Raw genomic sequence first — 19276 nt, 5'->3', positions numbered from 1 at the left:
TGTTGTGCGTGTAAGAACACCTACAGTGTTCCCTGGAATAACGGCTGCTGTGCCACAGAAAGCAGATAAGCGGTCATCACTTCTCAGGAACTTTGCACTTGATGTTTTGGTCCCAGGTGTTCCCACAGTGCCCTGCAGCTCTGATTACATCACTCCCTCTGTGTCTGTTCACCTTTGAAGGAATGAAAGCATATAGCAAACATGTCAGAGCACCTGACTGAACTAAAGAGTCAGTTTAAGGAAGGAGTGAGTTACTGTTGTAATGTGTGTCAACTTGTGTGGTTATCATTGCTGAGAGATTTGATTTCTTCAGAAAACTTCCAGAAAGTGCTGCATGGAAATATCTCAGTAATGATCCTGCCTGCACATGCACGAGCAGATCAGAGTGCACTTTTGGTGGTCTCTGTGTCCCACAGTGTCCTACAGTACCAACACAGAGCAGCTCACCTGTTCCAGGAGATTTTTTTTCTCTTCTTTCTCTTTTTAAGGGCCCTTTCTCACTGTCCCTCTCCCCTTCTGTTTTTCTTTTCCTTCCTCTTTCTTTCTCCCTTTCCTATCCCTCAGTCATGTCTGTCCCGTCTGTAACAACTGAAAATAGAAAAACATAAAATAAAATAAATAATAACAACAAAGGTCGATCAAATGGACCAATACGGCGATGCCATGATGATCCATTTGGCAGAATAAATCCATTGGGTATCCTTGTTGGTCTTCAGACAACAATTCTGACGGCTAAAGAACCAAATGGGACAGGCAAAAAAAAAAAAAAAAAAAAAAAAAAAAAAGCAAAGTCCTGACTCTCTGAAAACAGTATTTCTTATAACTCAGCAGTATCATGCATCATAAACAATATCATTCATTCACACTGAATCAGCAATTTAAAACAAATCAGTTTAATAACTGTAATAGTTATCACCTTCTTCTAATTCAGGAGAATACTACAAACCATCTTCCTCCACTTTATCCGGGGCCGGGTCGCAGGGGCAGCAGCCTAAGCAGAGAGGCCCAGACCTCCCTCTCCCCAGCCACCTCCTCCAGCTTATCCGGGGGAACACCAAGGCGTTCCCAGGCCAGCCGAGAGATATAATCTCTCCAGCGTGTCCTGGGTCTGCCCCGGGGCCTCCTCCCGGTGGGACATGCCCGGAACACCTCACCCAGGAGGCGCCCAGGAGGCATCCTTATCAGATGCCCAAACCACCTCAGCTGGCTCCTTTCGATGTGGAGCAGCAGCGGCTCTACTCTGAGCCCCTCCCGGATGGCCGAACTTCTCACCCTATCTCTAAGGGAGAGGCCAGCCACCCTTCGGAGGAAGCTCATTTCTGTCGCTTGTATCCGCGATCTTGTTCTTTCGGTCACTACCCACAGCTCGTGGCCATAGGTGAGGGTAGGGACGTAGATCGACCGGTAAATTGAGAGCTTCGCTTTTACACTCAGCTCCCTCTTCACCACGACGGACCGGTGCAGCGTCCGCATTACTGCAGCTGCAGCCCCAATCCGTCTGTCGATCTCCGGCTCCCTTCTCCCATCACTCGCGAACAAGACCACATCATAGCAGAGATGAGATTCTGAGGCCACCAAAGTGAAAGCCCTCTGCCACTTGGCTGCGCCTAGAAATCCTGTCCATAAAAATTATGAACAGAACCGGTGACAAAGGGCAGCCCTGGCGGAGCCCATCACCCACCGGGAACGAGTCCGACTTATTGCCGGCAACGCGAACCAAGCTCTTGCAACGGTTGTATAGGGATCGAATGGCCCGTAGCAATGGGCCAGACACCCCATACTCCCGCAACACCTCCCACAGGACACCCCGAGGGACACGGTCGAATGCCTTCTCCAAGTCCACAAAACACATGTAGACTGGTTGGGCAAACTCCCATGCACCCTCAAGTATCCTCGAGAGGATGAAGAGCTGGTCCAGTGTTCCACGACCAGGACGAAAACCGCATTGTTCCTCCTGTATCTGAGGTTTGACTGGCGGATGAACTCTCCTTTCCAGCACCCTGGCATAGACTTTCCCGGGGAGGCTGAGGAGTGTGATCCCCCTGTAGTTGGAACACACCCTCCGGTCCCCCTTCTTAAAGATGGGGACCACCACCCCGGTCTGCCAGTCCACAGGTACTGCCCCTGATCTCCACGCAACATTGCAGAGGCGTGTCAACCAGGACAGCCCTACAACGTCCAGAGCCTTCAGGAACTCGGGGTGGACCTCATCAACACCAGGGGCTCTGCCACCAAGGAAATGTTTAACTGCCTCAGTGACCTCGCCCCCGGAAATTGGCGGGTCATTCCCCTCATCCCCAGACTCTGCTTCCTCCTCGGAAGACACGTCAGTGGGATTAAGGAGGTCCTCGAAGTATTCCTTCCACTGCCTGACAAATTTTCTCAGTCGACGTCAGCAGCGCTCCGCCAGCACTATACACAGTGCAGGTAGAGCACCGCTTTCCCCTCCTGAGACGCCTGACGGTTTGCCAGAATCTCTTCGAGGCAGTCCGAAAGTCTTTTTCCATGGCCTCTCCGAACTCCTCCCACACCCGAGTTTTTGCTTCAGCCACTGCCCGTGCCTCATTCCGCTTGGCCTGTCGATACCTGTCGGCTGCCTCCGGAGTCCCACAGGCTAACCAAGCCTGATAGGACTCCTTCTTCAGCCTGGTGGCTCCCTTCACCTCTGGTGTCCACCATTTGGTTCGGGGATTACCACCACGGCAGGCACCAACCACCTTGCGGCCGCAGCTCAATGCAGCAGCTTCGGCAATGGAGACGCTGAACATGGTCCATTCGGACTCAATGTCCCCAGTCTCCCTCGGAATGCTGTTGAAGCTCTGCCGGAGGTGTGCGTTGAAGATCTCGCGGACTGGGGCCTCTGCTAGTCGTTCCCAGCACACCCTCACTACGCGTTTAGGTGCACCAGGTCTGTCCAGCGTCCTCCCCCGCCACCTGATCCAACTCACCACCAGGTGGTGATCAGTTGACAGCTCAGCCCCTCTCTTTACCCGAGTGTCCAGAACATATGGTCGCAGGTCTGGTGATACGATTACAAAATCGATCATCGACCTGTGGCCTAGAGCGTCCTGGTGCCACGTGCACTTATGGACACTCTTATGTTTGAACAAGGTGTTCGTTATGGCCAAACTGTGATTAGCACAGAAGTCCAATAACAAAACACCGCTCGGGTTCAGATCAGGGAGGCCGTTCCTCCCAATCACACCCCTCCAGATACATCAAGTTATTCTTAGATATGCATACTTGTGATAAATAAACTAACATAGTTCTCATAAGTAAGTTCAACTTTGTTTTTTAGTTTTTAACCATCATATTCTAACGTGACATAACCCGTGTAAACAAGTTTGAACATTCCATGATGTGCGTGTGGGAACGCCTCAGTGTTCCCTGGAATAACGGCTGCTGTCCCACAGAAAGCAGAGGTAATGTTATGGTGCACCGACACTCCCACACTGCCCTGCAGCTCTGACCGCTCTCTGTGTGTCTTACACCTGTGACATGTCTGCTTTAGGGCTTCTGTCCTTCAGAGTAATTATGAGTGTTGATGAGGATCGTTTAGCTTCCTCTGGTGTATAAACACATTTTCCATTCATGCTTTATTTTCTCCAAACTTTATGACAGCCCAGCTGCAGACAGCTGCGACACAAAGAGATCCTTTGTTGTAATTAACAAACGTGCGGAGCAGAAACCGTGAAACTCGTTAACAGCCTGCGCCGTGGCAGCGCACGCTCCAGCTGTTTTTACACTGCTGTATTTTCTGTTTGTTGCATTTCCTTTGATTACAGACCTTATCTCTGAGTATAATATTACTGCTATAATGGCTGCAATCACAGCACTGTAAGATGGTGACAGATGGACCCTTAGGCCCCTCCTCGATTCAGAGATGGTCTTTCCCTTGACTCCGCCCTCAAACCAGCGCTCCTCCCTGTCCAGGATGTTACATCCTCATACTTGAAAGAGTGTCCACTGGCCTGTAGGTGTGAACAGACTGCAGAGTCCTGGCCTGACGAGGTAGCGCTTCTGTGTTGTGCCGTCCTCTCAGCCAGAGGTTGTTTGGTTTCCTCGATGTATAAATCCTGCCAATCCTCCTGCACTTAACAGCGTAGACTATGTTACTCTGTTTGTGTCGGGGACCCGATCCTTGGGGTCGACCAGTTTTTGGCGCAGCGTGTTTCGGGGTTTAAAAGCCACAGAGACCCGGTGTTTAGAAAATATGCGTCTCAGCTGCTCTGATACTCCTGACACGTACGGGATCACTACAGGTTTTCTCTTGGGCAGCGGTTGTCCTTCTCTCCCGGATCAGCTGGAGCTTTCTTTAGGAGCCTTCCCAGCTTTGACAAAAGTCCAGCTGGGATAACCACATTTACTCAGGGCCTTCTTGATGTTCTTCTGCCTCCCTGGCTGCTGTGTCAGTGGGGATGGTGTTCGCTCTGTGTTGTAGCGTCCTGATGACGCCCAGTTTGTGCTCCAGTGGATGATGAGAGTCAAACCTTAGATACCTTTAGATGTCCCCCATTACTGATGGAAATCTCACAGTCTAAGAAGGCTAACCTGCCACTGTTCATATCCTCCCTGGTGAATTTGATGTGTCGGTCCACCGAGTTAATGTGATCCGTGAAATGTGGAACGTCCTGAGATTTGATTTTCACCCAGGTGTCATCCACATATCTGAACCAATGGCTTGGTGGTGTTCCAGGGTAGGATAGCAAAGCCCTCTTTTCCACTTCTTCCATGTATAAATTGGCCACGATGGGTGAAACTGGGAGCCCATGGCACACCCATGTTTCTGCCTGTAGAACTGACCCTTGTATGTGAAGTAGGTGGAATGAAGACACAGTTCAAACACACTTGGTCGATGCTGAGAGCGGTCCTGCTGCTGAGGTTGGGGTCATCCTGTGATCTCTTACAAACTACCTCCAACGCTTCTGTGACTGGGATGCAAGTGAATGGATTGCATTTATAAAGCGCTTTTCTAGGCACCCAAAGCGCTTTACAATGCCACTATTCATTCACTCTCACATTCACACACGGATGGAAGCAGCTACATTGTAGCCACAGCTGCCCTGGGGTGCACTGACAGAAGCTGCCATATCGCGCCATCGGCCCCTCTGGCCAACACCAGTAGGTGGTAGGTGAAGAGTCTCGCCCAAGGACACAACGACCAGGACAGAGAGAGCTGGGGGAATGAACCGGCAACGTTCCAGTTACAGAATAGAGATGTAACATCATACGAGACCATGGTTTCATCTGCCTCCATAATGACATCTCTCACCTTCTCAACAAAGTGTTCTGGATGCGGTGTTCAGAGCTGCCCACCAGCAGGTTGAGGATCGAAGCCAGAAACTTGGAGATGTTATAGGTGACAGAGTTGATCATGCAGACAATCGGTCTTAAAGGTGCTTCCTGGTTATGTATCTTCGGTGAACCATACAGACTTGGTGTAGACTCCCCTGGGTACAGCCTGTGGTATGAGGTCCGGTCAATAGCCGTGTCTTGTTCCAACTGCTTCAGATGGTCTATCACTCTCTTCCTGTATATAATAGATATATGTTAACTCCCTTGCAGTGTAAGGCTCGAGTAGTACCCCAGCTGTTATTACACGAGGAGCAGAAACGTGCTTTATTGAAACATATTTGAGGTTCCATCTGCTGGGCCGCAGTAGACCTTTGGCAGGTCAGATGTGGGCTCCTGGCCCCATGTTGGACACCCTGTTATTTGAGGAGCTCACTGTGATGTTGTCACGTTTACCTTTACACGAGCTTCAGCTGCTTCTAGCTATGGGACTGAGGCGTGTTACCTCATGGCTCGCTGCTGCACCGGGTTCTGGTTCTGAGATCACTCAGGGTTCTGCAGAAGACCGTCTGTCCTACGAGCAGGTGAGCGATCCTCGAGCTGAGAGAAGTTCAACGGCTGTTTTTGAGGTGCTGAGAGATCAAACTCAAAGTATCAGTCTGATAACAGGAGGAACAAATTTATTGTCTTATTACCATCGAGGTTGTTTTTATCTGGAATCGCCGATCAGCATCTGTGATTTACCTTTGTGCTAACCTTTGGAGCTTTTTACCGGCAGACTCGTGTTTATCAGAGAGATAAGAGCCGAGCTGCTCTGAGCTGTCAGACTGTCAGAACAGACACTTTCTCAGAAGCTCCAACTCCAGGTGAGTCGTGTCTTTATGCTCGTCTCTCGTCTCACGCCTGAATGCGAGCGTTTGTCGGACGTGAGCTTAACGGAGACTCGGCTAGTCTCAGAGACGGTCACCTTAAAAGATAATAATCATTTTAATCTGCAACAAATAAATCAAAGAAATCATATAAAGTTTCCTTCCATGTGTAGCTGGAAACATTTGTGAACTCTTTTCTATATTTCCCCAAAAAGCAGAAAAAGAGAAACAAACAGAAGGAAAATTGATTGATTTAATGTGCAAAATGATCCGAAGTGTCTGATCTGTGAAACCTCGCTGCTGGTTTCTACTCGTGGACGGACTCTGGCTGTCTGACCTTTAATGGAAAAACCTGATGAAGGTCTGAGGCAGATTTATGGAGTCTGGTCTTTAGCCTGATGAGCATCAACGGCTCTGAAGTCATCAGACTGACGGATTGTTCTTCCCATGATTCATTTCTTCAAACATGTTGAGAAGATCCGACTCTGAAATTCTTCTTCTTGTATTATCGTGTTTTTGATGATATGAAGCTCTGAAAGCTGAAATCATTTCAGTGTGTTTCCTACAGACAGGATGGGAAGCAGGAAGTCGCTGTGCTGTGGGTTTTCAGCTCTGGAAGTGACGCTCGGCGTCATCTTCGTCGTTATGACCGGCGTGTGCATCTCGCTGGTTGTACTGTACGTTACCAGGGAAACGCACGCAGGTGAGAAACCACTCAATAAAACCTCAGACGTTCATCCTGTCGTGTACTCGGAGCTTTGTCGACTTTGTCCCGACAGCGTGTTTGGAGGACGGACGTCCAGAACCAAGGACGTCCGTTTGTGTGTTTGCAGTCTAGCGTCCTCAGTTTTCAAGATAAAATGATCAAATTTTGTGTGATGGTAGATACCAACAACAGCTCGAGCTGATTTCACCGTGGTGATATCGAGTTAAGGTCAAAGGTCACAGCAAATACGAAAATTAGTAAAAATCTTTTAAGAATTGTCTTCAATCTTCACCACAACGGTCCCGGGGACACGAGTGCCCACGCTGGTCAAACATTTGACCTTCATTGTTAGTGTAGAAGGTCAAAACTGACCTGGAAAAACCTTGAGAACCATATGGAGTCAATGTCGTATGAAAGGGCGTTGAGAGAGCTGACCAGCACTTTTTATTGTTTTAATATGACATCATAATCACACACTGCATGAATATATCTTAAAACCTCAAGTTTGTGCAGTTTATAGAAGCCAAAGATGAAATGCACCATTTTAGTCACAAGGTCACAGGTCAAAGGTTATGGTCAGGTCAGGGCGGAGCTGTCCTCTGAGTGCTTGTTAATGCTAATAAACATAACAGTTAATAGGAAACTTTGTTTGTGCATAAATGTCTGTTTTATGTTTCAGCAGCTATGATTCAAATTACAGGAGCAAAAAACATTTGCAGGAAAAACCATCCAATGGCTCATCATTAAACAGCCATGTTTACAGACCGGCACCTTTAAGAGCGCCACATGAACACAGATGTACCGTTTACGTCCTGATTGAGCTTCTGCTTTTGTGTGATTGGTCAGATTCAGTGATTTGTGGCACAAACTGCTGCCTGATTATTTTCGATGAATTGTAAAACACTGAATCAGGTTCATTCTCAGTGTTGTCACAGCAGATCTAAAGTATGAAAACATTACCGACATCTGAGGTCGTAATGAATTCAAATCTGTCGTCCTGTCAGATCCAGAGACTCCGCCCCCTCAGCACACACCTTACCTGATCGGCGTGGGCCGAGCCGACTGCACCGGACCGCCGGCTGACGTCCCTATGGTCAGAACCACAAACTCACTCATGCTGCCTTCAGGGACTCGTGCTGCGTTTAACATGAAGTCACCCATATGTGCACAGAACTGTGCAAAAGTCTTGAGCCACAGCTCAGTTCTTTCTGCTTTGCTTCTACAGAGGCAGACCTCGTGGTTATTTTTAAAGTGCTGTAGAGCAACAGTTCTCCGGGCTCCTGCAGGTGGGTCACAGCAGTTCTCTGGAGTTCTTCTTCAGAACGTCAGAGAACTGCTGGGGAAGTAACAGTTAGCCAAGTTACTGTTCATCTTTTTCCACGTTAACAATATACGAGCACAACTTCTCGCTCACGCATCTGAAGAGAGGATCTCAGTGTCAGCACACATCCAGCTGGTGGCGCTCAGTCAGTAGTTGCTGCTGCCTCTGCAAGCCGCTTTGCAGCCCACCTCCACCCGATCTCTGCCATTTAAACTATTTCTGATTCCAGCAGCATCAGAGCTGCTCACTGGAAGCTGCACCCGAGACCTTCACAACTGAATGACATTCATCAACTTCAACCAACCACAGACGATGGGAATTGGGCGGATCCTGAACATTTCTGAACTTCCTGTCAAGCCGACCCAGAACTTTGACATGTAAATGAGTGCAGATGAAAACAGCAGCAGAGAACAAACTCCAAAGTCTGCCGCTCCGGTTCGACTGGGTGTGCTTGGACTGATAATCTTTATGGTCTAAGTGCCGAACGCTGAGCGGTCATAAAACATTAGTGAATAGGAACGTAGAGTCTGTTGGAAGCAGCAGGATTGTAAAACCTCGTCTGTAGTCTGGGTTCTGGCATGAAACACGTCTTATACCCAGCATGACTTACATCGTCGTAGAAGGGAAAGACACACAGCTCACACTCTGTGTGAGAATGTGTGTGTTCAGGTACCACAGTTGTGTGAACGTCTGTGATCCTGCAGACGCGAGCTGCCCACTCACACTTTAACAGGAACACAAACAACCTCAGGATCACAGACACGCTCGAGCTCACTGTGAAACTTCATTCACCTGCTGAGAAGGTTTTACTGTGTGTGTTTAGATGGGCTACGCAAACCCTCAGCAGACGGCTGCAGGCATACACACCCGTCTGTACAGCAGAGCCTTCATCGTCGATGATGGCAAGCGCAGGGTGGTGTTCGTCACAGCAGACATAGGAATGGTTTCACAGAGGCTCCGACTCGAGGTGACCACACACACACACGCACACACACACACACACACACACGCACACGCACGCACACACACACACGCACGCACACGCGCACACACACGCATGCGCACACGCACACACGCACGCGCACACACGCACGCACACACACGCGCACACACGCACGCACACACACGCACACACACACACACACGCACACACACACACGCACACACACACACGCACACACACGCACACACACACACGCACACACACTATTCAAAGTTTTACTTTCTGGGTCTCCTCAGCAGATCATCTGCCTCCACCTCCTCCTATCCCAGCATCCTCCTCTCTCTCACCCTCCATCTGAATGTCCTCCTTCACTACATCCATCTCCTCTGAGGTCTTCCTCTCCTCATCCTGCCTGCACCTCCACCCTCCCTCCTCTGCACGTGCTCAGACCATGTCAGCCTCTCTGACTCTGGTCCCTCTGATGGACTTCTTCTTATTGACCTGCATGTTTATCAGAGATTTTACACTGAATCTCTTCCTGATACAATCTTTCCCATTTATCTGGGTCTGGGATCAGCGCTGGGAGCCCCTGCTGGGTCCTCAGCTAACCTCACGCTGTAGTTTCTCCGCTGTTCTTATTGTTCTCAAGGATGATGCATCAACATCATCAGAGAGTCTTAAAGGTCTCACAAATGTGTGGAGACATCATCCTCTGAACGCTGCTGTGTGTGCTTGACTTCTGTCTTTGTGACCAGTGTGTCTCATGTTAGAGGTCTTTACAAAGCACACAAAGCAGTACGTGTGTGTGTGTGTGTGTGCAGGTTCTGCAGGCACTGCAGGGGAAGTACGGGGATCTATACCGGCAGGATAACGTTGTTCTGAGTGGGACTCACACTCACTGTGGACCCGGCGGATATTTCCAGTACACGCTGTTCATGATCACAGGCGGTTACATCAAGGCTGCCATCAAGCCGTTGGTCAACGGCATTGTTAAGGTGTGTGTGTGTTTTGATGAACCACAGTAAACTCCCACATGTTCCTAATCAGTTCTTATTCTTCTACCTGCAAAGACACACTGGGTAGTTCAGGGGGGATAGGAGAATGCACTTTTACATGATTACTTTTATTACAAATGTTTATCTGTCAGGGTCGTACCGATGAACTGTGTACTCATAATTGAAACCCTGATTCCAGAGTATAGACATAGCCCACAATAACATGAAGCCTGGCAGGATCTACAGGAACAGAGGAGAGCTGGACGACAGCAGCCTGAACAGAAGTCCTCACTCGTACCTGAACAACCCCGAGGAGGAGAGGCGCAGGTAGATAATAATGAATGATTTATCCGTTTGTTTCTATCAGTGCATCCCTGCAGCTCTGCTGTCACGTCTATAGATCAGCTCCACAGCATAAGGAGAGCCAGGTTCTCCTCTGTAAAGCTCAAAGCTTCGTAAACTCTCACAGAGACAGGCTGGTGGAAACATCTGCAGATCCTCACCTGCACTGCTGCCACACGATTGGCTGATTTGATCAGGTGTTCGTGTTATTGATCTTTCAGGTATAAGTGGAACACCGACAAACAGGTGCTGGTGCTGAAGTTCACCGATCAGGATGGAGACGGCATCGGTATGATCAGGTACAAACGCACACAGCGCTCCTTTAATAAAGCTGCCATCGTTTATCACCATCATTGTTCTTACTGAGCTTTGCTGACAGCTGGTTTGCTGTCCACGCGGTGAGCATGAACTACACCAACCGCATGGTGAGCAGCGACAACATGGGCTACGCCTCCTACCTGTTGGAGCAGGACAAGAACCCCGGGGGGCTACCTGGACAGGTAACCTGAAGAGGTTGCATCAAAGCCCGACCACAGTCTCAGAGTTTGTGATTTTTAACACAAACTCAGTAAAAACCAGAAACCAGAAGATAAAACAAGCAAATTATTTTTTGCATTTTTGGTCGTTTTGGTAACAAAATGTTTGAAAGACGAGTTTCCAGCTGAACATCTACTCGTTATGGTTTATTTGGGTATATAATTAAAGTGTTTCTCTGTGTGTGTGTGTGTGTGTGTTTCAGGGAAGTTTCGTTGCTGGTTTCTCCTCCAGTAACCTCGGTGACGTCACTCCGAACACCGGAGGACCGTACTGTGTGAACACTGGGCTGCCCTGTGACTACCTGAACAGCTCCTGTCCCATAGGAGGGGTAAATACACAACACACAGACACACACACACAGACAGACTCGTTAAGATAGTTAATAAATTGCAGAAGGAAACCGATAAATGTGTGTCTGCCAGACTACAATGTGTCTGGCGTCCGGACCTGGAGAAGACATGTTTGAGAGCACTCGGATCATCGGACACAACGTCTACCTGAAAGCTAAGGTACGTGTGCCTCGTTTCAGAAAACAACACAGCGTCACGTAATGATAAAAAAAACTGACAAGCTATGTGCTTGTATTTGCTGCCATATCAGGACGTGTGTCGGTTAGGAGCTTTGTGGGGACTCGCTGCTTATGGGGACAAAAGTCAGACCCTCACAAAGATTCATTGTTTCTCTGTCTTGACTTTGTCTTTGCCTCATGAATGTTCATTTAAACCTGAAAGGAATTCGATGAGCATCCCCACGAGTGACAAAGTCACGACTGTGTGCTTGTTGCGCTGCCCCCTGCAGGAGCTGTATGCAACTGCAGTCGAGGAGGTGACCGGCTTTATTCATCATGCTCATCAGTGGGTCAACATGACTGATGTCACTGTTCAGATCAATGAGACACACACGGTCAGCATGCACACACACACACACACACACACACACACACACACACAGCAGCACGTTCCTGCTTCTACTTCACATAGAAGCTAAGCTACGCTGTGTCTGTGTTTCAGGCGAGCACATGTAAACCAGCTCTGGGTCACAGCTTTGCAGCAGGAACAACAGATGGAGGCGGAGGCCTGAACTTCACCCAAGGTGACTCTGTCCCTCAGCTCACATTAGCCTGCGGAGACGGGCTGTGATAACCTGACTGTGCATCTCTGTGCATGTAGGCGCTGTGGAAGGAGACCCCTTCTGGGATGGGATCAGAGACGCTCTACTTGGCCCACCGTCCAATCAGACGAAGGAATGTCATCATCCCAAACCAATCCTGTTCAGCACAGGGGAGGTGAGGCGAGGCTCACACGTACAAAATACAGTCTGTGATGAACATGGATCCAACATTTACCTTATCAGAGCACGTCAGACAATGACCCACAGTCAGTGTATCACTACAGTCTGACACTAACACAGGTTATGATGCTTCATCCAGCTCCCCACAGGCTTGACTTTAAGTTTCAGGAAAGAACCTGGACTGTAAATCTGGACTGTGAGGTCCAACAAGCTCAAACCCTAAAAGAAAGTTGGGCTTAAAGAGAACAGGGCTCAAAACAAATCTACTAGAAGCTAAAACCTGAGAGGTGGATTGAATAAAACGGGTAAAGAGGCTGTCGTGGTGTGTTTGTCTGTGCAGATGAACTGGCCTCTGCCCTGGCATCCTCAGATCGTCGACGTTCAGATGATCACCATCGGCTCTGTGGCCGTCGTAGCTGTTCCTGGAGAAATGACGTAACGACGTTTTACCGACAGCTGTTAATGCAGCCAATGATAACACAGCTGCTTATAACACAGTAATAACACTCTGCTGCATATATGTGTGTTTTTCTTTAACAGCACCATGTCAGGGCGGAGGCTACGAGAAGCTATCAAAGAGGTGAGAAACGACACGACATCAACACTTCACATGAAAACAGTTATTACCGAATCTTTACAGGTCAACACTATGTTGTTACCATGTTATTGCTACTGTGTTATTACCAGTGTTGGTCAAATTACTTGAAAAAAGTAATCAGCAACTAATTACTGATTACTTTCCCCCAAAAGTAATCCCATTACTTTACTGATTACCTATTTTCAAAAGTAATTAATTACTTAGTTACTTAGTTACTTTTTAAAAACACGATTTACAACCTGAATAGGTGATAAAGTGATAGATCTTTCAGCCCAATTCTACTTTTTCTACAATCAATCATACAAAATGTAATCAAATGGAAAAGTCTCTTTTTAAAACTTGTTTTATTAGTTTTAATCTTTTATTCTTTTAATCTGTTATTGTATATTTTACACATGTTGGTATGGGATATTGTATTTGTTTTAAATATTATATACCTATGTGGTATGTGACTTTTGTTGCCACGATGCCAGGTCTCTCTTGGAAATGAGATTTTTAATCTCAATGAGATTTTTTACCTGGATAAATAAAAGATTAATAAAATAAAAAAAACATTATGCATCAAGTAAAAATTAAATTATCTGCAACATTCTCTGACTGGAAGAAATTAGTTTAATATTTAAACCTATTTTCTGCACATTCCAGCACATAAAATAAAATATTTTTGTGTTTACACTCAGTCTTTCAAATAGATGCAAGTAAAACACAGCAGAAAATAAATAAAGTCAAAGACTAGCGGTCCTGTTGCTCTATTTTCACCTGTAAAGCAGTGCCGCGGTCAGTAGAAGAATCCGCGAGTTTCTCTGTGAGTTTCCCATTACGTCGTAGCTACTCGGTGCTTGTTTGGAAGTTTAGGGGTTTTTTCTCTGTAAAAAGAAGTTTTCTTCCCACGCACAACGGACACTAATGTTTTTGTCACTTTTTATGGAATCAAACTCAAAGTAAGGTCAGTACTTCCACGCTTTAAACGCTGCACGCTCATACTCTCTCTGCACTCGATATATGATCCATTGTTGATCTGCACACAGCTGTTGTCACGAACGTCGCACTCGCTTACGTCACTGTCATGAGACATTCTCGCAAAAAATCACGGTTTTAGTAACGCAGTAACGCAGCGTTCCTACGGGAAAGTAACAGTAATCTAATTACCTTTTTTGCAATACTAATCCCTTACTTTACTCGTTACTTTAAAAAAAGTAATCAGATTACAGTAACGCTGCCCATCTCTGATTATAACTGTGTGTTTACTGTGTTGTTGTTACTGTGAGCCAGGAGCTGGAGTCAGAGGGAACTCTAAAGGACATGGAGGTGGTGATTGCAGGCCTCAGTAACGTCTACACTCATTACATCACCACCTATGAAGAGTACCAGGTACACATCTGCTGAACCTCATGGGATTTGTAGTTTTTAGAGTCATTTGCTAAATTGTAAAATCCAAATCAGTGTTTAAATAAGATCAACTGGACATAAAACAGTCTAGAAACCTTTAAAGGTGTCTCTGTGGTGGTTACACTGTTCCTGTGATGCCAACAGATTATCATCACATCTAAACACGAGTTTCAGAGCAGGGAGGGAAGATTATTTTCATTCTTCATTAATCTGTTCATAGATTTTTAATAAATTGTCTAATTAATAGACACAGACAACCATTCACACCTGTGGGCAATTTAGAGTTTCTATTTAACCTGTCCCCACAAACTGCATGTCTTTGGATTGTGGGAGAAAGCCGGAGTACCCGAAGAGAAACCCACTCAAACACGGGGAGAACATGCAAACTCACACAGAAAGAGCCGGCCTGACCGTGGACTTGAACTCAGGACCTTCTTGCTGTGAGGCAACAGTGCTAACCAGCCTCCCGGACAGCTGCAGCAACAATTGGTTTGCATAACCAAAGAATTTCTGCAAAAACTGTCAGAAACCGTCTCAGGGAAGCTCATCTGCATGCTTGTGGTCCTCATCGGGGTCTGGACCTGACTGCAGTTCGTCATCGTAACCGACTCGAGTGGGCAAACGCTCTCATTTGATGGCGTGTGGCACGTTGGAGAGGTGTCCTGTTCACAGATGATTTTACTGTTCAATGATGGCAGACAGCTTGTGTTGCCTCGTGTGGATGAGCAGTCTGACGTCAACGTTGTGGATTGAGTGGCCCATGGTGGCGGTGGATCCTGAGGACCATTGTTGTGACATTTATCCATGACCATCACCTCATGTGACAGCGTGATAATGCACGGCCCCATACTGCCAGGATCTGTACACCTGGAAGCTGAAAACATCCCAGTTCTTGCATGGCCAGCATACTCACCCATTGAGCATGTTTGGGGCGCTCGGCGTATACGACAGCGAGTTCCAGTTCCTGCCAATATTCAGCAACTTTGCACAAGTGTTGAAGAGGAGTGGACCCACAGCCCACAATCAACAACCCGATCAACTCTATGCCCATTGCACACCATTGGCCTCACGCAGGCAACACATCTCCATTAGATGTGTTTCCCTGCGTGAGGCAAATGGTGGCCACACCAGATACTGACTGGTTTTGCTACATCTGTGTGATCAAGCTGCATATTTCAGAGTGGCCTTTTATTGTGGGCAGTCTCAAACACACCTGTGCAATATTCATGCTGTCTAATCAGCACCTTGACACACCTGTGAGGAGGGATGGATGATCTCAGCAAAGGAGAAGTTCTCACTAACAGATTTAGAGTCATGGGTCCTTTGTGTTTGTAGAAAATGTTTCAGATGTTTGAGTTCAGCTCATGAAAAATGGGAGCAAAAACAAAAGTGCTGTGTTTATATTGTTGTTCAGTGTATATGTGTGTGTGTGTATGTATATAAATGGACATTTAGCAGGGTGGAAACTTAGTCTGATTGTCTATTTTTTAGGTGCAGCGGTATGAAGGCGCTTCAACCATATACGGCCCGCACACGCTCAGTGCCTACCTGCAGAAGTATCGAGGCCTGGCCCGAGCCATTGCTCAGGTGGATGGATTACACCTTTCATCAGCATTAATGAGCACACTGGAAACACGGGGTCACGTTTCCCTCAGAACAGTCAGTGAAAGAAAACGAGTTCAGCCCTCAGAGCTCAGTTTAAACAGATTCATCACCAGTTTATCCTCTGAAACAAGCTGCATTGTGAGACCTACTCACAATAAGAGCAGAAGAATATTTCAGCACAGGAATTATTCTGTAATGTTGCTCACATGTTACTTCATCACAGGAAAATCTTTTCCAAATATAAAGACGATCAAGATAAAACATGAAACTAAACCAAAGTCAGGTGGCTAAACGTCCGTCAAATATTGTGAACGTTTTACTTCATGTGAGGTGGAAACAGATGAAACAGTGAAAAGGTTCGATCACAGTCAGGATGCATGTCGCTGCGTGTTGTACTCGTATAACTACGCATGTGACACATAAAGACTCTTGAATGAATGAATGAGGTTGCAGCAGAAATATTTCATAAAGCCAACAATCGGATGCAAACAGTCAACAGCTAGAGATCTAGCTTCCACCACCTGCGCCTTATCTCTAAGGCTGGCATTATGTTCTGCATGAGGACCTGCAGAAGCTTATTCACGCTTTTGTGACCTCCAGGCTGGATTATTGTAACTCCTTGCACTACAGTCTTCCCTCTTCTCTTCTTCTTAGACTGCAAACAGTCCAAAATGCAGCAGCCCGCCTCTTGACTGGTACCAGGAAATTTTGCCCTATTACTCCTGTTCTAGCTAGCTTGCATTGGCTGCCCATAAAGTACCGTATTCAGTTTAAAATATTACTATATTACAAAACTATTAATAAATTAGCGCCAAGTTATCTTAGTGAACTTCTCAAACCACAGACTCCTGCTAGAACATTTAGATCTGCCACTCAACTACTTCTGACCCAACCCAGATCTCGGCTGAAGTCCCGGCGTGACCGTGCGTTTGCTCTGACCGGGACTGTGGAATAACCTTCCTCTTGATATCCGTGCATCTGATTCCATTGCACTGTTCAAATCACGACTAAAAACCCACTTATTCAATCTTGCCTTTCCCTCTAGTTAAATTTTCTTTTCTGATTTTATATCATGCACTTTTATGCTCATTTAAATTCTTGCTTGCTCTGTACCTGTTGCTTTCCTATGTATCAGTGACAGCTACCTGCTCGCATACTTAGTACTTGCTTTGGTCCTACTTCTATTATCCTCCTCCTATTCTCTATCTTACTTGTTAAGCACCTTGGCATACCCTTGGTTTTTAAGTGTGCTTTATAAATAAAGTTTATTATTATTATTATTATTAACAGCAGACCCTCACTGCAGTGTGAAGCCAATCCTATGTAACACAAAGACATTAATCATGTTTCCAGGACAGAGTCGCAGAGCTGCCAGCCGGCCCTCAGCCTCCCTTCTTCACAGAGAACCTCTTTAATTTTGTGCCCCTGGCGCTCTTTGACAGAAAACCTGAGAATATGAGCTTTGGAGACGTCCTGGAGCAGGTTTACCCCGTTTACAGACAGGTAGGAAACACCTTCACACTCTTGCTGTGCTCCTCAGGGTCCACGCTGAGGACGCCGCTCCCTTTATGTGGACAACATGAGTCTTAAATATTTAATGTGGTTTTCAGGGTGATGTTGTGACGGTCACGTTTGTAGCAGGAAACCCGAGAAACTCTGGAGACATTGTAAGAACTCTTCTTCTTCATCAACCTGTATCCTAGTGTTTCAGCCACTGTTAGCTTAGCATCGTTATCCAGCATTTCAAGGACACTTGAAACATCTTTCTGACCTCTTCCTCTCGTTTGTTGCAGAGGGATAAAACTTTTGTCACTGTTGAGGTTTTTGACAACAGAACAGAAACCTGGGAGGTTGTCCACAACGATGCATCATGGGAGACCAGGTAGGTTAATGTGTAGCTGTGCATCTCAAAGATTTGATCAGGATTTTAAAAACAACAAAAAAACTTTTGTAATTTTATTTTAAAAAATAGTCGACAGCTCATGAAAATCAGCAAAAAACCTGATTTTTAGAATATTTCCTTTGGTCAAAAAAGGATTTGCAGACAGAAATGTCCAACCTCTCTTAAGCATGTGTATTTATACACTCAGTACTTGGTTTGAGTCCCTCGTCAGCCTGTGCTGACGGGTTACTGAAGCTCGGGTTGCTTTGGTTGGAGCTGGTCGAGTGTTTCTCGTCCACTCCAGACAGAAACATACAAACTGAAACTAAAGTCACGTTGCAGACGTTCCTCTTTTAGCTCCAGGGTCCTTTGAGGAGTTAAAGTCGCTTGTCTTGCTGCAGGTTTCACTGGCTGAAGGGGTCAAACCGGGAGAGCAACGCCACAGTGGAGTGGCAGATTCCCCCGACGGCCTCGGCAGGCTCCTACAGGATCAAACACTTTGGCCACTACAAAGAGCTGAAAGGCCTGCAGCCGGTCATAACGCCGTACAAAGGCTCGTCGGACGTCTTCACGGTCACCGCCAGCTTCTACTACGAGTGAAGCAGTTTGAGACGACCACCATCCAGCACCAAGTCCTCCAGGACTCATCAGATTTTAAGAGGCTGCACGTGCTGAAAAATAACTCTGAGTATATGTGAAATCCAAATAAACCGTTTAAACGTTCTGTGTGAAGGTTTGCATCAATCTGTGAGAGGCAAAGAGAAAGCAACAAACATTTGGAGTCGCGTTGGTAGCAAAAATATTTATTCAGTATTTGTCTTTATAGAAGCTTTTCAACCAGGATCAACACGGGACAGAGTTCATGACCACAGCAGAGCCTGTGTGTCAAACGTGCAGCGTTCAGAGCGGGAGGTTCAACCTCAGCCGGCTCTAAGATTCAAACATTAACACAGAACATCTCACGTTTCAGGAGAAGTGTTTGGAAAGGCTGGATTCTGCTCTGAATACTGACCTTAAATCCTGGGAACGCCGCCGACATGCTGAGAGTGTAACGTGCAAAACATCAGGAAGCTTTTCGCTCGGTTGCTCGAGTTTCCTCGAACGCACACGGTGGGTTAAAGAGCACTGCAGTTTCCAGTTACTTGCCCTGCAGGCTCTCTTTTCTACAGGAGCTCCGCCTGCACCGCCTGCGCTGCCTGCACCACCTGCACCACCTGCATCCGCCTGCACCACCTGCATCCGCCTGCACCACCTGCATCCGCCTGCGCTGCCTGCATCCGCCTGCACCACCTGCATCTGCCTGCGCTGCCTGCATCCGCCTGCACCACCTGCATCTGCCTGCGCTGCCTGCATCCGCCTGCACCACCTGCATCTGCCTGCGCTGCCTGCATCCGCCTGCACCACCTGCATCTGCCTGCGCTGCCTGCATCTGCCTGCACCACCTGCATCTGCCTGCGCTGCCTGCATCCGCCTGCACCACCTGCATCTGCCTGCGCTGCCTGCATCT

The 19276-nt window shown here is 47.1% G+C and overlaps 1 protein-coding gene and 1 pseudogene across 1 annotated transcript; one reads left to right on the top strand and one right to left on the bottom strand.

The window, feature by feature from the left end:
- Window positions 1-6254: 6254 nt before the first annotated feature.
- On the top strand, window positions 6255-18714 carry asah2 (N-acylsphingosine amidohydrolase 2). The gene is made up of 20 exons (XM_085169870.1): window positions 6255-6864; window positions 7872-7960; window positions 9012-9155; window positions 9953-10126; window positions 10326-10453; window positions 10690-10767; window positions 10848-10968; window positions 11208-11333; window positions 11428-11514; window positions 11804-11908; window positions 12016-12097; window positions 12175-12290; window positions 12636-12730; window positions 12836-12875; window positions 14166-14264; window positions 15774-15869; window positions 17241-17390; window positions 17498-17554; window positions 17681-17769; window positions 18171-18714. The coding sequence occupies exons 1-20, from the start codon at window positions 6735-6737 to the stop codon at window positions 18367-18369; spliced, it is 2205 nt and encodes a 734-aa protein (XP_085025996.1). The 5' UTR covers window positions 6255-6734; the 3' UTR covers window positions 18370-18714.
- Window positions 14358-17249, bottom strand: LOC146512039 (uncharacterized; annotated as a pseudogene).
- Window positions 18715-19276: the final 562 nt, after the last annotated feature.

This window comes from Neolamprologus multifasciatus, chromosome 8 (assembly GCF_963576455.1).
Source record: "Neolamprologus multifasciatus chromosome 8, fNeoMul1.2, whole genome shotgun sequence".
NCBI classification, from domain to species: Eukaryota; Metazoa; Chordata; class Actinopteri; order Cichliformes; family Cichlidae; genus Neolamprologus; species Neolamprologus multifasciatus.
The sequence above is the reverse complement of the archived record's forward strand: the minus strand, read 5'-3'. Positions and strand labels throughout refer to the sequence as shown.

What these genes read in the sequence shown, in the direction of transcription:
- asah2 (XM_085169870.1), top strand. Translation starts at nt 6,735, where the DNA reads ATGGGAAGCAGGAAGTCGCTGTGCTGTGGGTTTTCAGCTCTGGAAGTG. An exon ending in GCTCCTGTCCCATAGGAGGG is followed by an intron (nt 11,334 to 11,427) that starts GTAAATACACAA and finishes TGTGTCTGCCAG; the next exon opens with ACTACAATGTGTCTGGCGTC. An exon ending in TACGAGAAGCTATCAAAGAG is followed by an intron (nt 12,876 to 14,165) that starts GTGAGAAACGAC and finishes ACTGTGAGCCAG; the next exon opens with GAGCTGGAGTCAGAGGGAAC.